Here is a 24,922-nt window from a genome sequence, read left to right as displayed (position 1 = left end):
TATGAACCTCAGCCATTAGGCCACCAGGATAATCCTAATAGCAACATGTTTGTGTCTATCTTGGTGAGAATTCTTGAAGAAATATTTTTGAAGTATTCCCTAAATTTTTTTAATATTATGTTTTAAAAAAAAAACAAAAAAAAGAGTATCGGCTGATTTTGTTACAGTATCTGCCTCAGAAATCCAGTATTGGCCGACGTCTGTATGGCAGTGATTCTCAAAGAATCTGACAAAGTATCATCATCATCATCATCATCATCATACCACTGTTTACTAGAAAGACAAGTTGTTGTTAACGTGCTTCAATGTGATTTGTCAATGCTAAGAGAAGCAAAGAACAAAGTGTAACTTCCCTCCGTTGGGTTTTAGAGGTAGCAGAAGTTAGAGAGGTGCCACATAACATTATTCATCAGTATCAAAAAGCTGTTGATGTTGAGACCAAAACAACAACATTAGGTATGCTGGTGAGTCAAAAAGTGTGTCGAGGTCACGCGTAGGGTTGCCTCTGACACACAGCGGCCATCATGGGTGGAGCTGCAGTGGGTCCTGCCCTCCTTTCTTCCCCTGCCCCACCATGCAGGCGGATTAAATTAGATTAGCTAACCCAGGTCGGCCCCCTGTCCATCCACCTGCACAATGACATTGCAGCAATGTCTAATAAAGCAGAGGCTACCGCGTATACTGAAGCAGCTGGAATGTACAGACATCAGCTATGAATGATCCATCGTCATTCCACAATGCTGGCGAATATTCTCCCATTTTCGGGATCTAGAGAAGAGCATTTCCATATTCCGCTGCTGCGGTTGTTAAAAAGAAATATAACAAACTGTCTTTCAGGGATAAAGAGTCTCAGCCATCATAAATAAATCCGCACCCAACTATTTTCTAGTGGAGCTGCATATATTATAGCAGAGCAGAATGGGGATATACAGGAAACAGAGAAGAGGGAGGGAGGGCAACGCACCCAAAAACAAGACGTTGGGACTTTGAAAAACCTGAAAGCTCTTCATTTCCCCAGGCTACATAAATCTCATTACTTTCCCCTGCATTGCCTCAGCATATGAGGTGAAATATCACTGCATTTTACATCAATGTGCTGAGCAACACAAAAGTATCCGAGCTGGTGTTCAGGGCAAATGAAAATGTTTAGTTGAGCAGAGCGAGGCTTTGATAGAAGTCAACATGTTTTAAAGGGGTTGTGGGTACGGACACCAAGACAACACAAAACCAAATAGCCTTTATTTCTTTTTTTCTTTGTTTGTTTATTTTGGGAATACTGGGAAGGAGTTTTTAGGTTGAGTTTGGGGCCTAGGGATGAACTCAACCCGGACTGCTAATTCTAACCCTAAAACACAGGGACATGTTGTTATACTCTCAAGTCAGTTTCAGAGTCGTGTGAAACGTACGGTATACTCGCCGTTTCCAAACTGTCTCGCGCCAGTGTGACGTCATGGGAGCGCCGTAACTATTTATACTCGCGTGTGGTGGTCGCGACACTAGTTGAGGTCTTCTCCTGAACAGAGGTGGCGCAACTGAGGAAATGCTACCGACTTTGCTATTTCTACGGACTAGAAGAAGAAGAAAAATGTAAACAATGGTGAAGAGAGGAAGAGAAGCACTTTGAATACTTCAGAATGTCTGCACAACGATTCGATGACCTACTTGGTCGGATCAAGCCTTTCATTCATCATAAAAGAACTCATCTTAACCCAGTAAGTTTACAAGAGAGACTTGCAGTCACTCTGAGAATCCTGGCATCCGGTTGCTTGTTGTTTGCCGCTGAAAAAAATAGAGTGGTGCACAACCTCTGGTCGCGCACTTAAAATCCTGGCGCGCCAGCGAGATCTACGTCATTTTGACGTCACATTGGCGTGCCACAGGTCGGGTGCGGCGACTGTAAAGAGGCCATGAGTAGCACAACTCTTTTTGAAAGGAAGACATTTTGGTTTTCTAAGCTGTAGAGGGTTAAACAAGGAACTACCTTACCTAGAGATTGGCATGGGGTACTTTCCATAAAATCATCTCTCAATGCAAATCAAACCAGCTATTAGGCTAACTGAAATAAAACCATGCCAATCTCTAGGTATGGTGAAGGGGATGTGATGATGTGGGGCTATTTTAATTCCAAAGGCCAAGGGAACTTTATCAGGATGCATAGTATCCTGGATCCATGAAATAACTGGCCTTTAAAAATAAACATCTGCCTGCCTCTATGGGAATTTAACATAGGGGTGTACTTACTTATGCCCCCTGTATTTTAAGGAAGAACATTTATTTATTTACGATACATTATTCATTCACAAACACAACTGGTGTTCCTTAAAGGTTGGATTTTTCCTCATTTTTTTAATTAAGGCATTAAGATCAATTTCCCAAAGATGATTTTTTTATTCCTCTTTTTAGTCAACTTTAGCATGGGTGTCCTAATTTTTTCACATGACTGTAGATTTGAACCCATTTTTGCAGGGCTCAGTGGATTACGTTTTGTTCTGAAAAAAGTTAGAACAATATGAATTTCAATTTACGGAATGTGATAATGTCAACTACAGCTTTACTCAATTCAATATGCTTTACTGGTGTATAACAAAGACAATATTACCAAAGTGTCGAGTAATGATAAGATTAAAAAAAAGGTACAATTCATACAATCAAGAAAACTGCAAAAAATGCAACACCTGCTCTGTGTGTGTGTGTGTGTGTGTGTGTGTGTGTGTGTGTGTGTGTGTGTGTGTGTGTGTGTCAGTACCTGGAGAGTGTAGCTGGTTGTATATTTAGCTTCTACATCAGTATCATGTCGTTTTAAAAGCAAGGAATTATTCAAAATAACATAATTTGTTACCCACAAGGTTGACTCATATATATATAAATATTGAACAATTAAAAAAGTCAATACAGTTGATTGAAAAAACTAGAATTTTGACTTGATGATGGCACAACTTCAAAAATCAGGGGATCACCCAAGTCATTAGAAATGATCCTATAAGGATCTTGAATATCTCTATCAAATTTCACTTAATAGTAGTCCAGATATTTCACTCATAACCAAATATGTTAATCTCATGGTAGTGCCGGAGGAAAAGTCAGGGAGTCAACAATCACCAAAGTCATTACATCCTTTGGGGATCATGAAAAAAAATGGAGATTCCAGGTTTTGTTACATTAGATAATAGTGTTAACTCCTTCATCTTCTACACACCAGCACTGGCTGACTCCCACTGGACAAAGTCCTAACGTAACCACTTTGACATCCACTCTGAAAGGTGTTTGGCGTTTTAAGCCCCCAATATCGCCTTCCAGGCAGCGCGGCAATGGTTATGCTTAGGGTTAAGGTTAGGGTTAGCTGCCTGGAAGGCGCCTATCGAGCACTCTGAAACACACTCTGATACACACGCTGATACACTCTGAAACACACTCTGATACACACGCTGATACACTCTGAAACACACTCTGAAACACACGCTGACACACTCTGAAACACACTCTGAAAACACATCCTTCAGGCTAAAGACATCATGTTCTCTTCAACTGAATCACTTGAGTCAAATGAAGTTGTGTCAAGAGCAATACAAACTCAGAACGTAAATGTGTTGTGTTGTGTGTTGGGACTTCATACCTGTGTCTTTTTGCGTGTGTTTCTATGTGAACATTATGAATGCAACTAAATGCACATACAGTATGTCTGTGTGTGTGTGTGTGTGTGTGTGTGTGTGTGTGTGTGTGTGTGTCATTGTGCTTTCCATGTTTGTGTGTTTCTGTGTGTGAGCCCTGTGTTTATGACGTGTTATTATGGTAACTGTGTTACTTCTAGGCAAGTCCCGCCCTACGAAGCAGCTCGATCGGTTGCGGCTAGGCATCAACCTCGAGTGGTTAAGGTCAGGATAGCCGATTGGTCAGGGGATAGGACCTGAACAAATCAGGTTACGTTACCTTGCGTAAGCATGGACGCCTGGCCAAGAGTAGTGAGTGAATGTTATTGAAGGGCGGGTCTTGCCTAGAAGTTGCGTGGGTTCCATAATAACACGTTTGTGAGCCATGGCATCATCACACCCCCCGCCTCGACTCCGGCTGCCACCTGTGCAGCGCGGACACCCGGGGAGCAAGATCAGTGCCGGAGCTTTCACACTGGGAGAAAGAGGAAACAACTCTCTATGGTCCATAAGACTTTCTGCATTAGAATGATTTTCCTTTTCTGGGAGGCAGGCTCAACCCACAACAGCCTGAAAAGAAGAACAAGCAGAAGGAAAAAAAAAAGGGTGATCCAGGCCCCCCCAGCGGTCATTGATGCCCCTCCTACCACAGGCCATGGCGTGGCAAAAAATATCCCTTTTAGTTATTATTTTAATATTAAGTGTGCAAACTGTAACTTAAATTAAATTAACGGGGAGAACGCATCATTTTAGTTGTGCATGCGCAGCGTAGTATGTTACTAGGCTTGGTGAATGCTCAAGTTTACCCAGCGGCCCTCGAATGCCCCACCATAGCGGCGACACCGGCCGACACTGGTTGAACTGCAGCGCCCAGAATCCATTTCAAGTTGTTGGTTGAAATAGAAAAGAATAGAACTAACAGTTTGTCCGTCCTCATAGGCAGTTAGCCTAATTATCGACAAAAAATGCATTTACGAAAATGGCTTAGACCTCCTCCTCTTCAGCCTCTTCCAGCAGCAGACTCTGACAATCCGGCCACCACCACCAGTACAGCCACGGACTCTGAGAGCCGACCTGGCCCTTCGGCTTCATGTAAATGCTTAGAAAAGGAATTATTGAAGACTCACCGATTCCATTCTACAAAGGCAAAGTAGGAGACTAGTCTTTACATTCTTGTCTATGTTCCAAATCACACTGATTGCAGCCCATGTTAAAGAGCCCTCTCACCAATCAGAGTTTAAAAATGGTCAGTAGTGGGACCCGGATAACCGCAAACTCCTATAGCCTCGTCTTTGTTGCTTTCATGATTTACATTGCATTACGTGTCATTGAGCTGACACTTTTATCCAAAGCAACTTCCTTTTAAAAGTTTCTTATATTAAAAAGGAGATACACAATGACAAGCCAGCTGGAATCTGCCACTCTCTTTGTCTCTCTCCTGCGCGCGGTGTGTTCCCAATTAAGTGGAGTAGCCTAAGGAGAGTTAGATAGATCTGCTATGTGGTGGCATGGTATGGAAATTAACAAAAACATTACGAAATTCGCGAATGAAATAATAATTAATAATAATAATAAAGAAAAACGTAGCCTATTTCGTTTTGTCGCCACTGCGTTAAAATATTTCTCAAACGGCAGTGCCCCCCCCGCTGATGACCCAATGTCCCTCCAGTAGATCTGGTCTGCCGCCGACTCTGCCTCAGGGCAGAATGAGCTCAGAAGCCCTTCTGAAAACAACAAGAACCAAGTGATATTGGAAAAGCCAGAAGGAGGAGGTGATATATTAAACTGCCAGCAGAACAGTGCAGCACAGCCACTTGTTTTCTTTCTGGAGAAAATAATGTGTGTGTGTGTGTGTGTGTGTGTGTGTGTGTGTGTGTGTGTGTGTGTGTGTGTGTGTGTGTGTGTGTGTGTGTGTGTGTGGTAGAGACTTGGCTTCAGGGAAGCTCCATAGATCCTTTAGTTGCTTTCTAATGTGCCAACTATTGCTGTGAGATTCAGTGGAGCAAAGTTTCCTTTGTGTCCACGTCACGCTAAACTTTCAGGGTTTCTTTTCCCACTTCAGGCCTGCATTCAAAAAACTTCAAAACAATATGTATAATATTAGCATTATTTAAATCTAAATTCAAACTATTATTTTCCTGAAGAAAACAGGGTTTAGAGCCAAGCATCGGAGAACATATCAAAAACATCACAGAAATGCATCAATTACAACAACAACGCATTTTTCAGTGATTCAAATAATATTCTGTCAATAACTATGAAAAAGCCATCAGTAAAGATGTATTGCAGCTCAATGAAGGTACCGATATTTGCTTCATTTGTCTAACATTTTGTCATTTCTTGAGTGAAACTGTGACTTCACACCGATGGTGGCGATCGCATTGTAGAACAGAACTCTTCCGTTGCCAGTGAACTATGCTAAGTGGTAGTCTGCAGCCATTTATCTGTAATGAAAGCGGTCCAGTGTGACTACCGGCTGCATGCATGTGTCTGCACGATGCTGCAACCACACGCACAACGGCCACACTGTTCTAGTCAGGGTGGAAACATGTAGTGCCGGGAAGTCTGACTGTGCCAACAGGCTAACAAAGTTTCCACTGTCTGTGTGTGTGTGTGTGTGTGTGTGTGTGTGTGTGTGTGTGTGTGTTTGAGTGTTCGACGGTGTGTGTGTTGGAGTGTTCAATGTGTTGGTCTTCTAAAAACACTCCAGTCCATACTGTGGCAGTGCTGCAGGTGTAGGCGGATGGCGATTTGACTTTCGCCTTAAAGGCTGTGCACAGCTTGGCACTATGGCGCTGCATAGTGCAAACCCCACTGGGCTGAACTTAACAAAATGTTTCTATTTGTTACATAGAGGAACGTAAACAACCCGAACAATAATTATTTTCTACAGTAACCACTGAGTGCAGAGTTGCACCTGCTAATGCACTGGTTGCTTTCTTTCGAGGGTCTTTGCTTGCAGACCTTTTCGAAAAGTGATCGTTTCCAGCAAATCAACCTTTAGCGCTGCACGCAGACACACACACACACACACACCCCTCAGCATGCTGTGTGCATCATTGCAGCTCATGCTCCATCCCTCTCACGGTAAAACTGACTGAGGGGATTATTGATTGTTGCCATTTAGGCTGCCACAGGCCCAGTCTGGCCATAAAGCGTGCTATCCTCCCAGCCATTGTCTGCACTGAAAGCACTCTCCTTCATCACAAAGGGCACTAAGCTGCCCAGCTGAGTCAACGCACTCCCACTACAATCGGAATGACGACAATGTCACTCTTCATTCTCTCCGTCTTTTCTTCGTCTCCATTACGTCCTCAAGCGTGTTTTCATCTTTCTTTTTATTTCAATCTTCTGCAATTAGCTTTTCTATTCCCTCCTATCTCTTTCCGTCTACCTCCTACGTTGTTCTTTTCCAACATTCTTCCTCCTGTCAAACACTTGACCGCTGTCTGGCAGTGTTTTCTTGGTGTCAGCCTGCGTCACCTCAGGTTGCTTGTTTCTCTGCGGGCGTCCTCTCACCTCTCTTTGTGTCCGTATTAATCTGGCATAGTCAGATCGCTTTATTCCCCACATCAGGCCAGCAGAGGTCTGGGGTAACCCCTAGCCAGAAAGTTTGTTCAAAAAAGAGCAGAAATACAACTGTTACAGAATTTCCTTCACACAAAATAAAAAAAAAAAAATCATAATTTCATTTTCCAATTGAACAATTACTAATTTGAGCCATAAAATGCCATATTATTGCAAAAAAAAAAAATGCCCATAGCAAGTTCTCTTAGACAAATGTGGCATCTTCAAATTCGAAATACAGCATATTCAAATTATACGGATATAAAAAGGAGAAAAGCAACAAATCCTCAAATCTGAGAAGCGGAAACCACAGAATGTTTGGCTTTGATGCTTGATAAATGTTTTACGCAATTAATTGATAATCAGAATAGTTGTTAGTTGAATAGTTTTCCAATGGGTTCAGTGCTGCTCCAGACCTCTGCGAGCTTGACAAGACGGATATCTGACTAAGCAAGATTAGCCTGTTTCTGTCTCCCCTCTTGCCTCTCCTAATCCCTCCGTCTTTCTCTCCCCCTTCTCCTTGAGCCTTGGGGGACCGTCCAGAAGCAAACCAATTTCCCTTGCCCAAAGCCTCGCTGCTCTCATCGAGCCAGTCTGCCTCCGCCTCCCTCTTTGTCAATCTTTCACCCTAATCTCCATAATGCAGTCTCTGGCAGGAGCTGCTGTGTCTGCTTTGTCCGGGGCTGGGCTCTGGCATGATGAGCAGGTAGCTATGGGCACCCTCTCTGCTGGTAATTGCAGCGGAGGCAGACGGAGCACAGCATGGGGGAAAGGCGTGGACACACAGACACAAACACACACACACACACACAAAGCCAAGCACAAGTGTTGTTTTCTGGAGGCTGTTTCAGGAAGTCAGAGATCGGAGAAAATGTCAGAAATGGTCTCTCTTTGCCTTTTGAATACACCCATCCCTATTTCAAACAAGTCTTAAAGTGTCAGTCTTCAGTCTGATACAGGTGCAGTTCTGATGTATAGCGCTCATAATTATCACATTTTCTTTCTCAAATGCATATTCTGACCACATTTATTGTAAACTGTTGTCATCGATCATCACGTGGTCACTGCAGCAAGGACTGAGCCAGGCGTACGCTCAACCAGACAAGCCACCCAGGCGCCCCTTTAGCAACTTTTTTGATGGATTGGAAAGGAATTTGAAAACTAAAACTTAGTGAAACCAGTCCAATCAATACATGTTCTGGGTGATGTGGTGGGCCAATATCAGGTTAACGCAGCTATATTTTTAATCGCTGTGTGTTGGCACGTATGCAAAAATATATATATTGCGGTTGAGAGAGCAGTAAACTGAAGCAATAAATGAATTATTGGCACCATTTCTATGTATATTTGACTGCTCTGTCGGGTTTTTTGTTGGGTTTTGCTTGATCTGAAGTAATTGTTTATTTACAAGAAAACTCCTTCTAATCATTTTTAACGACATTTGCTGTAAAATTTGCATTATATCTAGCCCTTGCGTTACTGTCATCTTTAATAATAAAGTTTATACATGAAATTGATTACTTTCAAACTTCTCAACCACTACTTTATATAAAAAAAAATTTTGTGATACAGTTTGTAAGGAAAGCATCTTCAATTTTCAGTTTCTTTGTTCTTTTTCTCTACTTTTCTGTTGCTTGTTGCGTTTTGGGACAATAGTGTCTCTCAACACCAGGCATATGAATGTAGCAATATATATATTTTTCTGTGCTAACGCGATACACGCTCAAAATATGGGCAGTATTCCCTAAAGTGGGGAGAGTTTTACCTTCACCAGACATCAGGCAGGCCACCCCATTTGCCGCATAAGGGCTGTGCATCATTACTACCTGCTATGAGGCACCTGCAGGGAAATAAATGAATAGAAGCATGGAGGAGGGCATCAGTTTAGTGGCCGCTGCAGGGGGTTCATAACACCTGGCAAGCTCCCCAACGCTGCACAATGAGGAGCCTGGCTGCAAGCTTTTTTATCGGCCGTATCAAATTACCGTGTGCCATGCTGAACATAAGCCACAGCCACGGGTAGAAACACAATAATTGTAAGCAAAAGGGATCAGAAGTGAGAGAAAAAAAAGCAAGAACACGATGGAAGGAAAGGGTGAGAAAACTGAATCTGGCAGAGGAAGTTGGTACAGCAACAGGGAGAGGACGGATGAATAGGATCTGTTAAAAGATAAGTGGCCTAGAGCATCTTGCCAATATCAGTCGCCATTAAGTCGAGTCAAATGTGTTGCTACAACTTTCTATAATACATGCTGCGGGTAATGAGAGACCATGTCATCCATTCCGTCTAATTTCCATTTTACTGCCCTTTGATAGGAGGAATCAGAGAGCTGGCTCCAGCAGAGACTTTATGGCCCTGGGCTTCAGTGTATGTGTGTGTGGAAAGTGTGTGTGTGTGTGTGTCCATCTCTAACTGTGCCAGTGTGTGTCATCTAGCACTTTGATGTGCTCCTGTTGAACTGGACCGTATAAAAAGCAATGACAAAGTTAATGGCTGCCATAGACAGTGCTGTCAATGTTCCAATTGAGTGGAGGGGTTATTTCCACTTCCCTGGTCACGCACATCTGACACAGTCATTTTTAGTCAGAGCATGATAATCCTGCGTTTCTGTGCTCGACTTAACCTGGACGGAAATGAAAAAAGGTTATTCTGGGTCTTTGTATTATCAGCATAACACATCTATCTGTTAAGCTTTTGTGAGTTTTCAATTGGTCATCTGCAGTGCAAAAACAGGTGGCAACTTCCTGGTCTAAAAAGTGAAGCTAATGCGGAAGTGCCTTAAACCTGCATACCCGTCTGCAAAACTCCTCTGGATGACTCGCGTCAGAGGGGTTGAAAATTGGCGACTTTCCCTCTTTAGCGTTTAGTTTAGCAAAGCGCCATTGAAACCATACACAACACTGGCTTAAGACGCGTTGTCACGCGCATGATCAGATTTAAATGGTTTACGGCATAACGCCAAGGGATCCGGATCCGGCTGCAAGCAAGGTGGGCGTGTCTGTGTCATACTGAAATTTGTGAAATCCATAAAATAATAAACTTTTCTCATTACAAACAATAACAGAAGATGGAAATCATTTCAAAAATGTTTTAGCTATCTATGATTGTTTGATTGCTAACATTAGCTCAAAACACCATTCAAGTGACAGGCCTTTGTCGTGTTTGATTGCTAACTTGTGGCCAGCAGTGAACGAACTTCGTTATGTAGGTCCATTTTTATTGTATTGCCATCACAGAAGTCTCTCGTTAGCAGGTTCTTGTAGGCTACTTCAGCCTCTAATCTAGAACTGACATCAGGGATCATGTCGTGAAAATGTGATGCCTTACGCTAAATAATAAATTACTGCTATGCATTATTCTGTGGCTAACAGCAAAACAGATCTGCGTGAAATCTGGTCTAGCCTAGCTGTGTCGCAAAGTGACACATGCACAACTCACATCTGCACTCGACTCACATCGGGTAGTGACACGCGTCACACACACTTCTGGCTCCAAAATACCAAGATGGCGATAGCCAAACTGCAAACTCCTGGCGTCAAAACGGCAGACCACAAACCCTTTCCTAGAGAGACCCTTTCTGAGATTGTGGATCTCATACTCATTCTGTTTTGCCACAGTACTTCACATTTACACTTTTGTCCCCAGAGATCATGGGTCAGTGTAGCCTTGGTACAGCATCCCTGGAGCTGCACAGTCAAAACACTGTCATGATCTGTATGGCGTATGCAGTTGGAATGTAATGTTTGCATGATGCTCCGTCTTATCGCCTGAAAAATTCAGATTGACGTAGCTGAGATCCCTTAGGATCCGAGCCAAAGCCTAATGACTGACTGATGCACACATGTCAGTGAACACATGGTCCATTAACACTTGGGTGCAACTAACTGGCAGAACATTGCGTCCTTAGTGCCATCTAATACTACAAATCTGTCTGCTCTTTCCACTTAATACCAATGTTGACAGTACACTACAGAAAAAAATCTAAAATACATAGAGAATATTCTGATTTAATTCAGAGAGCCTTCTGTGCAATCTGTTTTTGGTTGGGTTTTTTTTTGGAGTATTTTGCCATCGAAGCCCCCGTCAGAGGATTCTTTTTACGTGACACACTGCCATTTGGTAACTCTTATTATTGAATCATGTTTTTTTGAAAAGCAGCTTATTCTGATGATCCGCCAAAGCTACCTCGACATTCTGAGATCTGTGCTCCAAATGTGTGCTGTAATAATATCTTCTGCAAGGTGTCTGAGCCGCTGTTTACAGCGTGACACAATGAAGGTTTGGGAAATGATCTTCAATTTGAGGGCAAACCGGGCATTGTTACATAATCCAAAGTATACACTGAAATGCACATTCAAATATGTGCACAACGGGGCGACCTCTAGCTCACCCAGGAAGAGCGTGCGCCCCATGTAGGCTAAGTCCTTTGCAGCGGCCCAGGTTTGAATCCGACCTGCGGCCCTTTTCTGCGTGTCATCCCCCATCTCTCTCTCTCCCACCTTTCCTGTCTATCCACTGTCACCATCAAATAAAGGGAAAGGCCCCAAAAAGATAATCTTAAAAAAATAAAAATTGTGCGTAACTAGTATGATTTATGAGCCAAGCGGGTTTGCCTTTCAGCTCCATATGGAAGTAATCCCTGTGCAATAAAAAAGAAATGATTGAGGACGGACTCCCTTTTTTGGTGATTTTCTTCTTTTTTTTCATGCCAGTGATTCCTCAGAGAATGTACCTGTCCATCATAGCCGTGCCTGTGGGGCCTTGGAGCGAGGAATCAGGTGAGGAGAAATAATGAGAGCTCCAACCGGCTGCATGGAATTCAAACACTCCTGCTCTGTGGGGGCTCTTCCTCTTTATCCTTCCCTCCCACCCCCACACTTTAGTCCCGCAGTGCTCCAGAGACACCACCCCCAACAACAGGGGCACGCCCTCCAGTGACCACAATCCAAAAGCGAGAGAGGGTTGTGATCGCACCTCAGCAACTGTTTGTGGACTCGCCACCACTGCATACCGGTGAGCTGAGAAACTTCAAACAGAGGCAGGCTGAGCTCGGGCCAAATCGCATTGTCTCCGTCTCCATTTGTCTGTCTAGCAGCACATAGTAGCATTCACTGTCACCCAAAACAAAAGAGGGCAATTATTTCCACAATAGGATTCAGACTGCACCAAGCTTTAAAAGTTCAATAAACGGTTTTTATACAGCTCATCCCTTTTCTTCTCTCTCTTCTAGTAGATTTAAATGACACTGTTGTGCAATGCTGTCAAGAGGGAAATGTGTCCCAAAATAAAGTGGAAGATGAAAAAGAAATCGAGACAGAGTGCCTATTGTTAGTAAACTCCTCCACTGTATTTGGAAGGTTTATGAAGAAAAAACAATAGTCGCCATTTAAGATACAGATAGCAAAAATTCAGACTGATTTGGGATCTCATGATTATTTCTATAATTACGAGATGCTCAAGAGGAGTCAAACTTCGCGAGAAAACGTGTCCATTTGTTTTTTGCTGTCATTGAATAGGATATTTACGTATGTGAAACAAAAAACGTCAAACCATAGAGCAGGTGGGCAAGGGACAGCTGGAGGGAATCCAGACGGCACTAAGATTTCATTCAAATGACATTTCGGGTCATCTGGACATCAAGCTTTATTCCTCATCAGTCACGCAAACCGGACGACCCTGTGGACCGTTTGGGCTGAATAAGAAGGGGACGCCATTAACAATCCGTCACATCTCATCGGTGCCGTCAACCTATTGCTCAGCAACCACCTGTTTCCGCGGGGATCCCGGTAACGAGCTGCAGGAATAATGAGGCCGTGGGAGTGGAGCATGGAAGGGAGAGATGGAAGGGGGTCTAAACACAGGAAGAGGGAGAAAGTTACTATTTATAATTCATGTCAGGAGAATTATCATCAGCACTGTGGCATTTGGAATGAATTATTGATCATGTCTTGGAAGCTTTATGTAAAAACATGCAGTTGGAAGGGGGTCCTGATGGACGGGGCGTGAAGTAAGAGGGCACGGAGATAGTAGACGCAGCCACAAAACTGTCTGCCGAGGCAGGAGGAGGTGTTTTCAGAGAAAGTTATGGAGATAAATTCTCTCTTAGGGGAGCACTAGAATGTTGGATCTACTGTAGGGACATGCAGCAATGGAGGATGTATTCAGAACCGTTATGCAAGTAAAGAAAAAGGCAATACCACATTGTAAGAATGCTTTATTGTAAGTGTGGGGGATACTGTTAGATAGTTCAATCTATAATGCATCAGGGACTACCTGGTGCAATGCATCTCTCAATGTTTTTATACAAGGTCACAGGGACATCAATACAATCACATTGCATTACATGTTTTACAAACTACACAGAAGTATTTTGTATGAAAATGAACTAGAAAGTATACTGTAGATGTCAAATGTAAAGTACAATATTATAGTGAAGTCTAGGTTTTCCCCAAGAAATTGGTCAGTGGAGAAGCGGAGGTGTGTGTGTGTGTGTGTGTGTGTGTGTGATAGAACACCCTTAATCATTTTACCTGAAAGTTAATGTTATATTTTATAAAAGTCCGACAATTTCTTTTGATGTTAGTGAACTCTATCTTCGTTTCAGGTGACATGTGACATGACTAACACGTGGGGGACCCTCGAGTAAAGTAGCATCAAAAAAGTAAGTATTGTACACAACCTGGGGATAATAAAGATAGAATATACTTTGCTACTAAATCATTTGATGTGATACACGTTGGAATAAGAGTTTAAGGGCTCAGCTATCATATTTTGCAATAAACCTCTTTGAACCACTTACCCTCTCTCAGAGAATCATAGCTTTAAAAATCCGTTGGCCTTTGACAGTAAAGGACTGCTCCGGAGGACGTGGTCACTAATGGAAGAAGACGCGCTAACTGAGTGAGTGACCCTGGCTGCTTGACCCTTAAACCTCCCTCCATCACTTACTGCAGTCTCTCCAGCCTGAGTGGGACAGGCATGAATCACTACCTTTTCTACAGCTATTCTTGTTCATTGAATGAATCAATACCAACATACAATGTATGTGACCCTCCGCAGTGAAGGGGCATTGTTCAGTAGCCTTGTATAATTTGTCTTGTCAAAACGGGAGCACACGTGCATCGAGAAGGAATGGCCATGAATTGTAACTTCAAATCTCAAGGATTTATTTGCCAACTTTTTCTACAGAGAAAAAAATAATCCAGTTGATTGTTGTCTGTATAGCCATGGTTACAAGCAAAAAGACACTGCTCATCATGGTGCAGATTCACCAAAAGGTCAACCCGTTCTCACTCCGAACTCGTAAAATACGGACGTTTGGACAGTGGCTGTCAGCGTCTGAAGCGATGAAAAAAGCGCCCTTCAGTGTGTTTGTAGAACGTACGGGGAGAGCAGCAGCTACACGGGGTTTGAAGATGACGTAACACTAAAAGTGACTACGGTAGCCAGTAGATTGAAAGGCCGAAAATCCTCGTAGGGAGGTTGGTTGGGCTGGTGGATGGGTCAAACACAGGACTTTCACCCAGGAGACCGGGGTTCGTGTCCCGTGTGTCACGTTTCCTAAACCCAACCGGTCGCTTTTTTCTTTTCCGAAACCCAACCGCCCCATTATTGTTTTCCTGAACCCAACCGTCCTGTTGTTCTTTTCCTAAACTCAACCGTCCTGTTCTTCTTTTCCTAAACTAAACTGTCCCGTTCTTCTTTTCCTAAACCCAACTGTCCCGTTCTTCTTTTCCTAAACAAAACCATCCCGTTCTTCTTTTTCTAAACAAAACCATCCCGTTGTTCTTTTCCTAAACCCAACCATTCCATTCTTCCTGCGTGTCATGGAAACGTAAGCCCACCCACGACCTTTTCCTTAACATAACTGCGGACGCCGATAATCCCGACCAAGCGCGTTTAGTTAAAGTGTGTTATATGACGCTAAAGAAGACTTTTAGCGTCAATAACAACGACAAAGGCACCTGACCAAGCGTCCGTATTTTACGAGATGGGAGTGAGAATCTGTTGAAAAGGTTAACAACTTCATTAACAACTAAACAGGCCTCAGGTGTTGACTCTAACCCCAAAATTCCACCAGGCGCGGATGTGCCGAGTTTCGGTGTTGTTCCCTCATCCGCCATGTGTCATACAACACCGAGAGCGTCCGAAGCAGAGTGTTTTCCCTGCCCGACTCAAGCTCGAGCGCTTCCACTCCCTGTTAAATGCCCCCACGGTTCGATTTAAAAGTAGAACTCGTGCATATTTTTAGCAGATAGGAGAGCCGCTTCTCGCTCGGTTCTGGGACGTGCTGCGTCGGGCTGGTGGAATATCAAGCATTGTCTTGAGTGGCAGCTATTGCTTGAAGCATTAGCCGCAGACACACCTGATGGAATTTCGGGGTAAAAATGTGTCCTAGAACATGATACATAGGCTACCCATCATTTGGGCATGAGAGCTCAAATAATACACACATTTCTCAGTAGCTAATATTATTTGGCAAGCCTTACTATGACATGCAGAACTGAGCCATAACCCTGTAAATATATTAAAACTCAAGTGAAGACAGCAAAGCGCTCAAAATGTCCACGGTTAGATCAAATGAGTATAGGGCCAGGCTGAGGGCATCTGACTGAGGTTAAATCCAACTTCAGTAAATAGCATTCAGACAGGCGAGCCAACGGTGGCTGAGGCACGTTCCAGATGTTAGTAGCACTGGGCGTGGATGCTAAGCAACTCGCTATTTTTAGCCACAGAGTGCAGGAAGGAAATGAAAGGAGCAGAGTTCAATGTGCGCGGGATTCAGAGAGGCAGAGAGGGTAATCAAATACTGCCTACCAATGGCAAGCACACCGTCCTGACACAATGGTGGCTCGCCTGCCCCTGGCTTAGTCTTATCACAACATAGTCACACCGGGAGTGGGTGTGAGATGAATGAGTGGGGAGAGGCGGACAGTGAGGAAGCGGAAGAGATGGATGGGGGAAGTGAGGAGGAAAGAAAAGCGGCTGAAAAGGGAGCAGTTGGTAAAAATTAACTCAGGGGATTGGTGTGTTTCCTTCACATTACAACTCTCCATCTGTTTCACGGTGCTCTCGATGTATTCAACGTTAAGTAAACTGATCATAGGCTGTGATGCAGACCACATTTCTGAGATATCTTGCAATAAAATACCTGGTTTCATCCAAAGAACATGAAGTCCCTCACTTAGCTAAAGAAAAAAAAATCAATTTCTTTTTTTATAAATATTTAGCTGTAAAGTGGCCTGCTGTCACTTCAGCTACCCACCAAGTGACCGCTTTTTCATATAAACAATGAGCTCACATTGAGGGACTAATTTCCATTCAAATACAGCCCACAAATGAAATCCATTCACCTTGGCGCTGTACTATCAAGTCAATGGGCATGACTTGGCTGTGACACTTCCCAAGTCAGTCAGTCAGTCATGACTCCAAGGCTGTTTAGATGAGAGAGAAACCGATGTGAGCAACACTGTCTGCCTTTCAAATAAACGTTCCCCTTTAATGAAGACGGCAAATCTATCAGAAAGCTTCCTTCCTCCGCCGCTCTCCAGTCACAGACGGAAAATTACCAAACTGTTGATAGATGGTTAACAGGTGCGGGCTAATTATGCTAATCATGGCAACAGCCAAATAAACTGATTGCCATGTTCATTTAAATGACAGCAATGTTCCTTTGGTGGCTAATTAAAAATAGGTCGGGAGAAAAAGGAAACGAGGCGGCTGGGTTTCGGATGGAGGGAGGCGTTTAAATAAAAGCCTTCTCTGGGGTCTACTGTAATAAGCTGTATTTCATTGGTTTAATGATGTCATAATGAATTTCTAATGATGGGGGATGGATTACGGGGCAAAGAGGCGAAGTGTGGTGATATGTGAAACCAGACGGCTACTTTCTCCTCCTGCGTAAAGAGAAGGCAACAAGGGAGCCCTTGCTCATGTAGGGTATCCCCGGTTGAAATGAGTTGGGTAATGAAAATAAAAATCAGTAGAGGGCATCGAGCAGGGCATGTGCTCCATCTGTTTCAACACTAGCCCCACTGGAAAGGGGTAGGGGAAGGTTGTTTTTTTTTAGCATTGGGCCCAGTTGGCCCCAGTCTCCATTTGCATGTGACCCAAGAAAAAGGCATCATTAGAGGGAGAGATGGCGGTCAGAGGCCAGGGGAGATGAACTCTGTGGCCCCTGGCAGCCACCGTAGAGGTATGAAAGGTGGATAGGGGCTGATTAATGTTTATAGAGGCAGCTGCTATCAAAACCCTCCATTTTACCTCCTCTCCCCAAAGCCCTCTGTTGTAAATCCACTCTTCCAGAGGAGATTTAAAATCTACAGTTTTGGCTCTATCGTTGCAAACAGCCCATTTGTTTTCAAAAGGAGTGCCACCAGGAACACACACAGAGTTCCACCTTTCCATTCACTAAGAAATCTCTCCTCCCTTTATTCTCTTTCTTTGTCTTCTTCTTCTTTACAAAAAGGTAACATTTAAAAGAAACAACGCTGGTGTTCATACTTCACCTCATAACGGGGACAAATTGGATAATAACACGCATACATTATGCATAATTGCTATGTTATTTCATTTTAAATTGCTGAAAGCACTGTCAGCATCAGAGGGATGGATCACACCAGTTGCATCCAATGTGACTGCAGTCTATGACTGCACCACTCTCCAGTGTTTTCTGTTGGAGATGGTAAGTCCCTTTGGGGTGGACTTTGGGCTTTTTCACTTTGTAAACCTATAACATGCACAAAAAGATATATAATACAGGTGTTCGTCATATACTTAGAATATCATGAAAAAGTTGATTTATTTCAGTAATTCATGTATACATTCATTCCACACAGACTGATATATTTCAAGTGTTTAATTGTAAAAGTGTTTTAATTGTGATGATTATAACTGACAACTAGTGAAAACCCCAAATTCAGTATCTCCGAAAATTAGAATATTACTTAAGACCAATACAAAAAAAGGATTTTTAGAAATGTTGGCCAACTGAGAAGTATGAACATGAAAAGTATGAGCATGTACAGCACTCAATACTTAGTTGGGGCTCCTTTTGCCTGAATTACTGCAGCAATGCGGCGTGGCATGGAGTCGATCAGTCTGTGGCACTGCTCAGGTGTTAGGAGAGCCCAGGTTGCTCTGATAGTGGCCTTCAGCTCTTCTGCATTGTTGGGTCTGGCGTATCACATCTTCCTCTTCACAATACCCCATAGATTTTCTATAGGGTTAAGGTCAGGCGAGTTTGCTGGCCAATTAAGAACAGGGATACCATGGTCCTTAAACCAGGTACTGGTAGCTTTGGCACTGTGTGCAGGTGCCAAGTCCTGTTGGAAAATGAAATCTGCATCTCCATAAAGTTGGTCAGCAGCAGGAAGCATGAAGTGCTCTAAAACTTCCTGGTAGACGGCTGCGTTGACCCTGGACCTCAGAAAACACAGGGGACCAACACCAGCAGATGACATGGCACCCCAAACCATCACTGACTGTGGAAACTTTACACTGGACTTCAAGCAACGTGGATTCTGTGGCTCTCCTCTCTTCCTCCAGACTCTGGGACCTTGATTTCCAAAGGAAATGCAAAATGTACTTTCATCAGAGAACATAACTTTGGGCCACTCAGCAGCAGTCCAGTCCTTTTTGTCTTTAGCCCAGGCGAGACGCTTCTGGCGCTGTCTTGTTCAGGAGTGGCTTGACACAAGGAATGCGACAGCTGAAACCCATGTCTTGCATACGTCTGTGCATGGTGGTTCTTGAAGCACTGACTCCAGCTGCAGTCCACTCTTTGTGAATCTCCCCCACATTTTTGAATGGGTTTTGTTTCATAATCCTCTCCAGGGTTATCCGGTTATCCCTATTGCTTGTACACTTTTTTCTACCACATCTTTTCCTTCCCTTCGCCTCTCTATTAATGTGCTTGGACACAGAGCTCTGTGAACAGCCAGCCTCTTAAGCAATGACCTTTTGTGTCTTGCCCTCCTTGTGCAAGGTGTCAATGGTCGTCTTTTGGACAGCTGTCAAGTCAGCAGTCTTCCCCATGATTGTGTAGCCTACAGAACTAGACTGAGAGACCATTTAAAGGCCTTTGCAGGTGTTTTTGAGTTAATTAGCTGATTAGAGTGTGGCACCAGGTGTCTTCAATATTCAACCTTGTCACAATATTCTAATTTTCTGAGATACTGAATTTGGAGTTTCCATTAGTTGTCAGTTCTAATCATCAAAATTAAAAGAAACAAACACTTGAAATATATCAGTCTGTGTGGAATGAATGTATGCATTATACAAGTTTCACTTTTTGAATGGAATTACTGAAATAAATCAACTTTTTCATGATATTCTAATTATATGACCAGCACCTGTACAATAAAGGAAAGGGGAAAAGCCCAAAAGCATAATATGTGCACTTTAAGACAAAAAAACAGAGTAGCCAACCAGAACTGAAAAGAATTACCATGTAGATATTAAAACTTCTATCTAAAAGTTCTATCAATAGATTTATTTTAGCAGCTCATAGAAACAAAACTCTGCTCTGTATATATGTGCTATGAGGGTTTTTTAGATAGCTGTCGTTCTGAAAGAGTCCATCCTTTCATCACAACATGCCAAACCCGGTTCACTATCCAACAAAATGTCAATTGTTTTGCAAGCGTTTCCATTTTTAGGTGGTGTAACAAAGGACATAAAGGAATGATATGGAAAGAATCGATGAACGCTGCACTACGGTGTGTGCGATGGAAGTTAGAATTCCTTTTGTTTGCAATCGGATGTGCACACAATGAAACTTTTGTGCCAAGGTAACAAAAGAGGAAAGAGCACATCCCAGTGATGAGCTGCAAAAAGAAAAGAAGTAAAGAGACTAACTGCAGGAATAAAACTGTCTCCTTTTATCTTCAGATGATGAGGCATTCTCACTATTTAAATGTATGCCACATTAGTAGGGACCTGCTCGATTCAATATATTATAATGTGATGTTTGGCCTTAATGGAAAATCGATGGTGAGACAAGTCCGCTGCCGCTGCGACCATACAAAAGCAATTTCCAAATTGACATATGGAGGGCCTGTGTGATTGATTCTGACCGCTGTTGGATTTTAATACCGTTCACTGCTCATTGACTCTCAGACATCGTCGTGTGGTTTATCTACAAACTGCCAAATGAGTCCTTGTCTCCTTTCTCTTCGCTCTCATCTTTTCTCTGGCCCCTCTTCTCAGCCCAAGGCGGGGGAAGAGGGGATATGCTGAATTAGATATATCAGATAAATAAGCGGATTACTTTGCGCAAAATACACCCTCTTTGTAATCGATCACAGCGAGATGCAATGCAGTTTATTCAGATGATCTCACCTCTACCAGAGTAATCTAGACCGCTAGTGTACAAATTCTACATGTTCCTTCAATCAGCCGAAAAGCTACAGTATTAAGATTCCCACCGCACCAGACCAGACACAGCTGTTCTCATCTATAGACCCTTTGCACGTGACGTCACGCTCCACTCGCGCAAACTATGAACGCCATGACGGACGGCGGAAGAGCTATGCTGTAGACGGACGGCAAGCTAAACTCGTAAGTTTTCGTTCGTGTTTGTGTTCTCACATTCACAATCTGCAGAGTAATCCTCACCAACACAAGCATGCAGAGTAATCCTCACCAACACAATCATGTGTATGTATTGCCTTTCTGTTTTAAATGAGTGATAAATAAAATTATCCTCAACCAGCTAGCTGCCGTGCTAACCAGCTGTTCCTGCTAACAGGTTAATTAAGGGTCGGTATCCAATCCTGCTATCTCCAACTTCTCCAAATACTGCTCTTTGTGAGCACCTACCAGATGCCCTACCTCGACCGATAACGGCACAACAACTTGTTGTTCAACAGAAGAAGCCATAAATACAGTTTATTTAGTGTTATGTATTTCAAACTGATTTAAACTATGAAACTTTCTGCTCGTCTACTACTGTTTAGCCTGTGCTTCCGCCGTCCGTCATGGCGTCGTCACGTGGTCGTGGTCACGTGTTTGCAAAGGGTCTATATATTTAATATCCTAATACTAACTCAGCTGCTTGTTTTAACAGCCTACCTACTAGCCTGGAAATAAGCTAAGTTTTCTGGGTCAGTCATAGCACACTGGTAGGAAAATGCTCAGTAGGAATAAACCCTGTTTGTTTGTTTTTTAAGGCCGATACCCATTATTAGTATTTAATAAAACCGATATTTGGAACCGATATGCATTTGCAGTGAAAATGAAAATCTATAAGTCAAAATGTTATAAACTCCAACACAAAACTTAGTTTAAATGCTTTGAGCAATCATTTAATAAATTAGAAACTTTCAACATAATACACAGTAAAAGAGTCAGATAGTGTGGTGGGCAGGACATTAAGTCAGACTCAGTGGGTGAGTGAAACCGAAGCAGAGGGACAGACACAGAGCTGTAACGGAACCAAAGTAGCGCACTTTTTAATAATTAACTTTATCGTTTTTCAGGCAAATAAAACGACGATACAGATAATCTGCAAACTGCCAGGCACCCTGAGCAGATACTAAACCAGCTTTCAATGCAAAAGAGCAGCAGTTCTACTCCCATTAGGGCTGGGTATCAGTAAAAACTAATTTGGTTAGATAATGGTGCAGAGACCATGAATTCAACACCGGTTCCTGAACGATACTTTTTTTCGATGCAAATTTACTCAAAATCCATTTTAACAAAAATAAATTACAACATTACGGTACATGTTTTTACATAATCACAGTTTCTTTGTTTAACCACAATTGATTGCTAACATTAGCTAAAGTCTTAAGGCGTATGACTGGTAATTGTTGATTTAGTTTAGATGTTTAAATTGTAATTATATAAGATTATTGGTCGGACTAAATTTTTTTGTTATTATTTAAATTGTCAGTCGTTTGCACTTAAAGGTAAAGGTACTTTATTGTCACATACACGTAGCGAAATTTATTCTCTGCATTTAACCCATCCCTCAAGGGAGCAGTGGGCAGCCAATAATCACAGCGCCCGGGGACCAACTCCAGATCTGAGCCAGTGCCTTGATCAAGGGCACTGACTGGAGAACCTAGTACATGTTTTTGATGGTGGGGAAACCGAGGGCACCCAGAGGAAACCCAGGCAAACATGGGGAGAACATACAAACTCCACTCAGAAAGGCCCGGAACGACCTGGTTTTGAACCCAGAACCTTCTTGCTGTGAGGACACAGTGCTAACCATTGGACCACCATGCTGCCCCACTTGACCCACCTGCCACTTGACCTTATACACGTTCATAGCAACAAAAAATGACATGGGGGGATACAGTTAGACAAATGTTTTTATGATAATAAAGAGGCGTGGTTTACTTCCTAGGCTGTGAACCTGTGTTATTACATTATCTGGGTCACATAACTGAGATAAAACCAAAAGATGTATCCTGGAATTCATTCAAAACTGTAATTTGTGTGAAAAAGTAATACATGAATAAATAATTTGACTGAAAGAGACAATTATATTGTTGATCGCAATTATTTCTGAGACAATTAATTGTGCAGCAACATTTGGAATTGGTACAGCTCTAGATACAGCATTATCTTTTTCAGCTCCTGTACACCTATGTGAAGCACACTGTAGTCAGGCCTCTCAAAATACAGTAGCATGCACATGTGAGCCATGTTTGTCCTCCATGCCGCATGTAATGTTAGACAAGCATTATTAGATCTTGGTAGAAGCTTGCTGCATGCTTATTGGCTCACTGACGCTGATGAGATGTACTCCTTTTGGTATTTAATGACGAGGCATTTTTCGATACTCGATACTATGGAGGCAATTCGGCCGGTACCTAAAAGTATCGAAGTTCGGTACCCCAGCCCTAACTCCGATCCCCGTCCGGATGTCTGTGCCCCAAGAGCACTCACTCAGATTCCCAGAAGTCCCTGACCTCCCCCAGAAAGAAGGGGGGAACGGACCTTGCGGGCAGTGGGCTCATGATTACCTATTTAATAAATACAAAACTCCACTTAAATACCCCTATAAAAACGCTCCATAAAACCAATATGATGTGCAAGTGAGTCAGCCACCTTGACTGCTGAGCCAACACACACACACCCACACTTCATTCTAGCAGCAGACTGCTAAAAAAGCAGAGTTGAGTTAAACTCTACTCAGTAAGAGATGACATTGGCGACCCTGAAGTGTTCCACTATCTCATCTGAGCTCTTGGCTCCGCTTTGAAGTTAATGTAACTGACAGATTTGACTTTGAACTATCTTTAGATCCCAGCATATCACAGGGCCATGATGTGCTTAACTGTAGATGAACGCACGCATGCCTGTAGTCCTCCACCACACACACACACACACACACACACACACACCAGTACATCAGCCCATCTAACCGTACAAACACCATACAGCACATTCTTAGCTTGTCATCTGACAACAGAAGGACATCACTCCTGCTGGAAATTGTATTAGGGACATCAGCAGCGTCATGTCTCTAAGGGCACTCTGTATTTAGAATGGAGCCTGTGGGCAGCATCATTTTTGAGCAGATCACACTGTCAGTTTAAGTGCAGAGCGATTTGGAGGCGGAAAAAGTAGATCATCAAACTCACCTTGCCAAAGTCCCTGACATCGAAGAGATCAAACGGGTCAAACAGCTCGCTGTTGCGCAGGCCAAACTTGTCGTGGCACACCTTGAGAAATGTCCGGATGTTCTTCAAACACAGGAACTACAAAAGAGGGGAAAGACAACAACAACAAAAAAACATAAACGCACGCTGAAACGGAATCTTACATGCACAATTCCAGTGACAGTGAACAGCTGTAAGCAAAATGAAACAAGCACAATATTTGGTCTAAGAAACATGTTCCACCAGTCTGTTTAATATCCCCTATCAATGCAACAGCGTTTGTAGAAATATTTAATTTCCTGGTTGATGATTGGCAGGCTCTTCATTTTAGCCGCTCGTGGTTTATGTGCGATTATTCAGCCCGAGAAGGTGGGCAGGCTGATGGGCTGCCTCTCTAATCCAGATAAGTAGAGCCACAAGAGGAACCTGTCTCCTGACATCAGAGTGAGGCGTCCTCAGACAAGCCTGCCGCGGGGCAAAGGTGGCCTGTTGAGACACTGACCTCACACCGTAAGGTTGCAAGCCACAACTCTGACAAACAACAACCATGTGTCCCTAGAAATGTCTTTAATAAGTATAGTGTTGTATGTGTTCTATGGCATTCAATCTCTGTAGGTTTTTGTTCATGTTTTACAAAGGGTTTGAGCCAGGCCATACAACAATGATAGCAATCATAACACATCCATACAGTGTTAGCAGTGTCCAGCTGTTAATTAATAATAATAATAATAAAAGAAAGAAAAATGTAACGCACTGGTATCGGATTGTTACTCAGTATCGGCCAAAACGCAAGTTAAGGTATTGGAATCTGTATCGGGAAGGAAAAAATAGTATCGGAACACATCTGCAATAAGTAGAGATACTTTGCAGATTGGTATGGGCTTTTTTTAACAATGGCTACTATCCAGTCATGGAAATAAAGCAAGTTCCAACTTGAATGGTGGAGCTTATAGGGAGCCCCCCAGCAGCTAAGAATACTCATAATAAACTGCATAATAAATACTCTTGAATATTGACGGCCCCCAGTCCCTAAAATAAGCCATCCCACAGATAAACCTTGAGGGCTGGGGAACAGACCAACAACTGCACAG

At 42.9% G+C, this 24,922-nt stretch overlaps 1 protein-coding gene across 5 annotated transcripts in view; it reads right to left on the bottom strand.

Moving 5' to 3' along the window:
- Positions 1–24,922, bottom strand: part of vav2 (vav 2 guanine nucleotide exchange factor) — a 226,292-nt gene that overhangs the window by 137,314 nt on the left and 64,056 nt on the right. For all 5 annotated transcript variants that reach the window (XM_078270776.1, XM_078270775.1, XM_078270774.1 and 2 more), the window contains exon 2: positions 23,814–23,930. In XM_078270776.1, coding sequence (XP_078126902.1) covers positions 23,814–23,930 — 117 coding nt within the window. The remainder of the gene's footprint in view (positions 1–23,813; positions 23,931–24,922) is intronic.

This window comes from Sander vitreus, chromosome 16, assembly GCF_031162955.1.
Source record: "Sander vitreus isolate 19-12246 chromosome 16, sanVit1, whole genome shotgun sequence".
NCBI classification, from domain to species: Eukaryota; Metazoa; Chordata; class Actinopteri; order Perciformes; family Percidae; genus Sander; species Sander vitreus.
The sequence above is the reverse complement of the archived record's forward strand: the minus strand, read 5'-3'. Positions and strand labels throughout refer to the sequence as shown.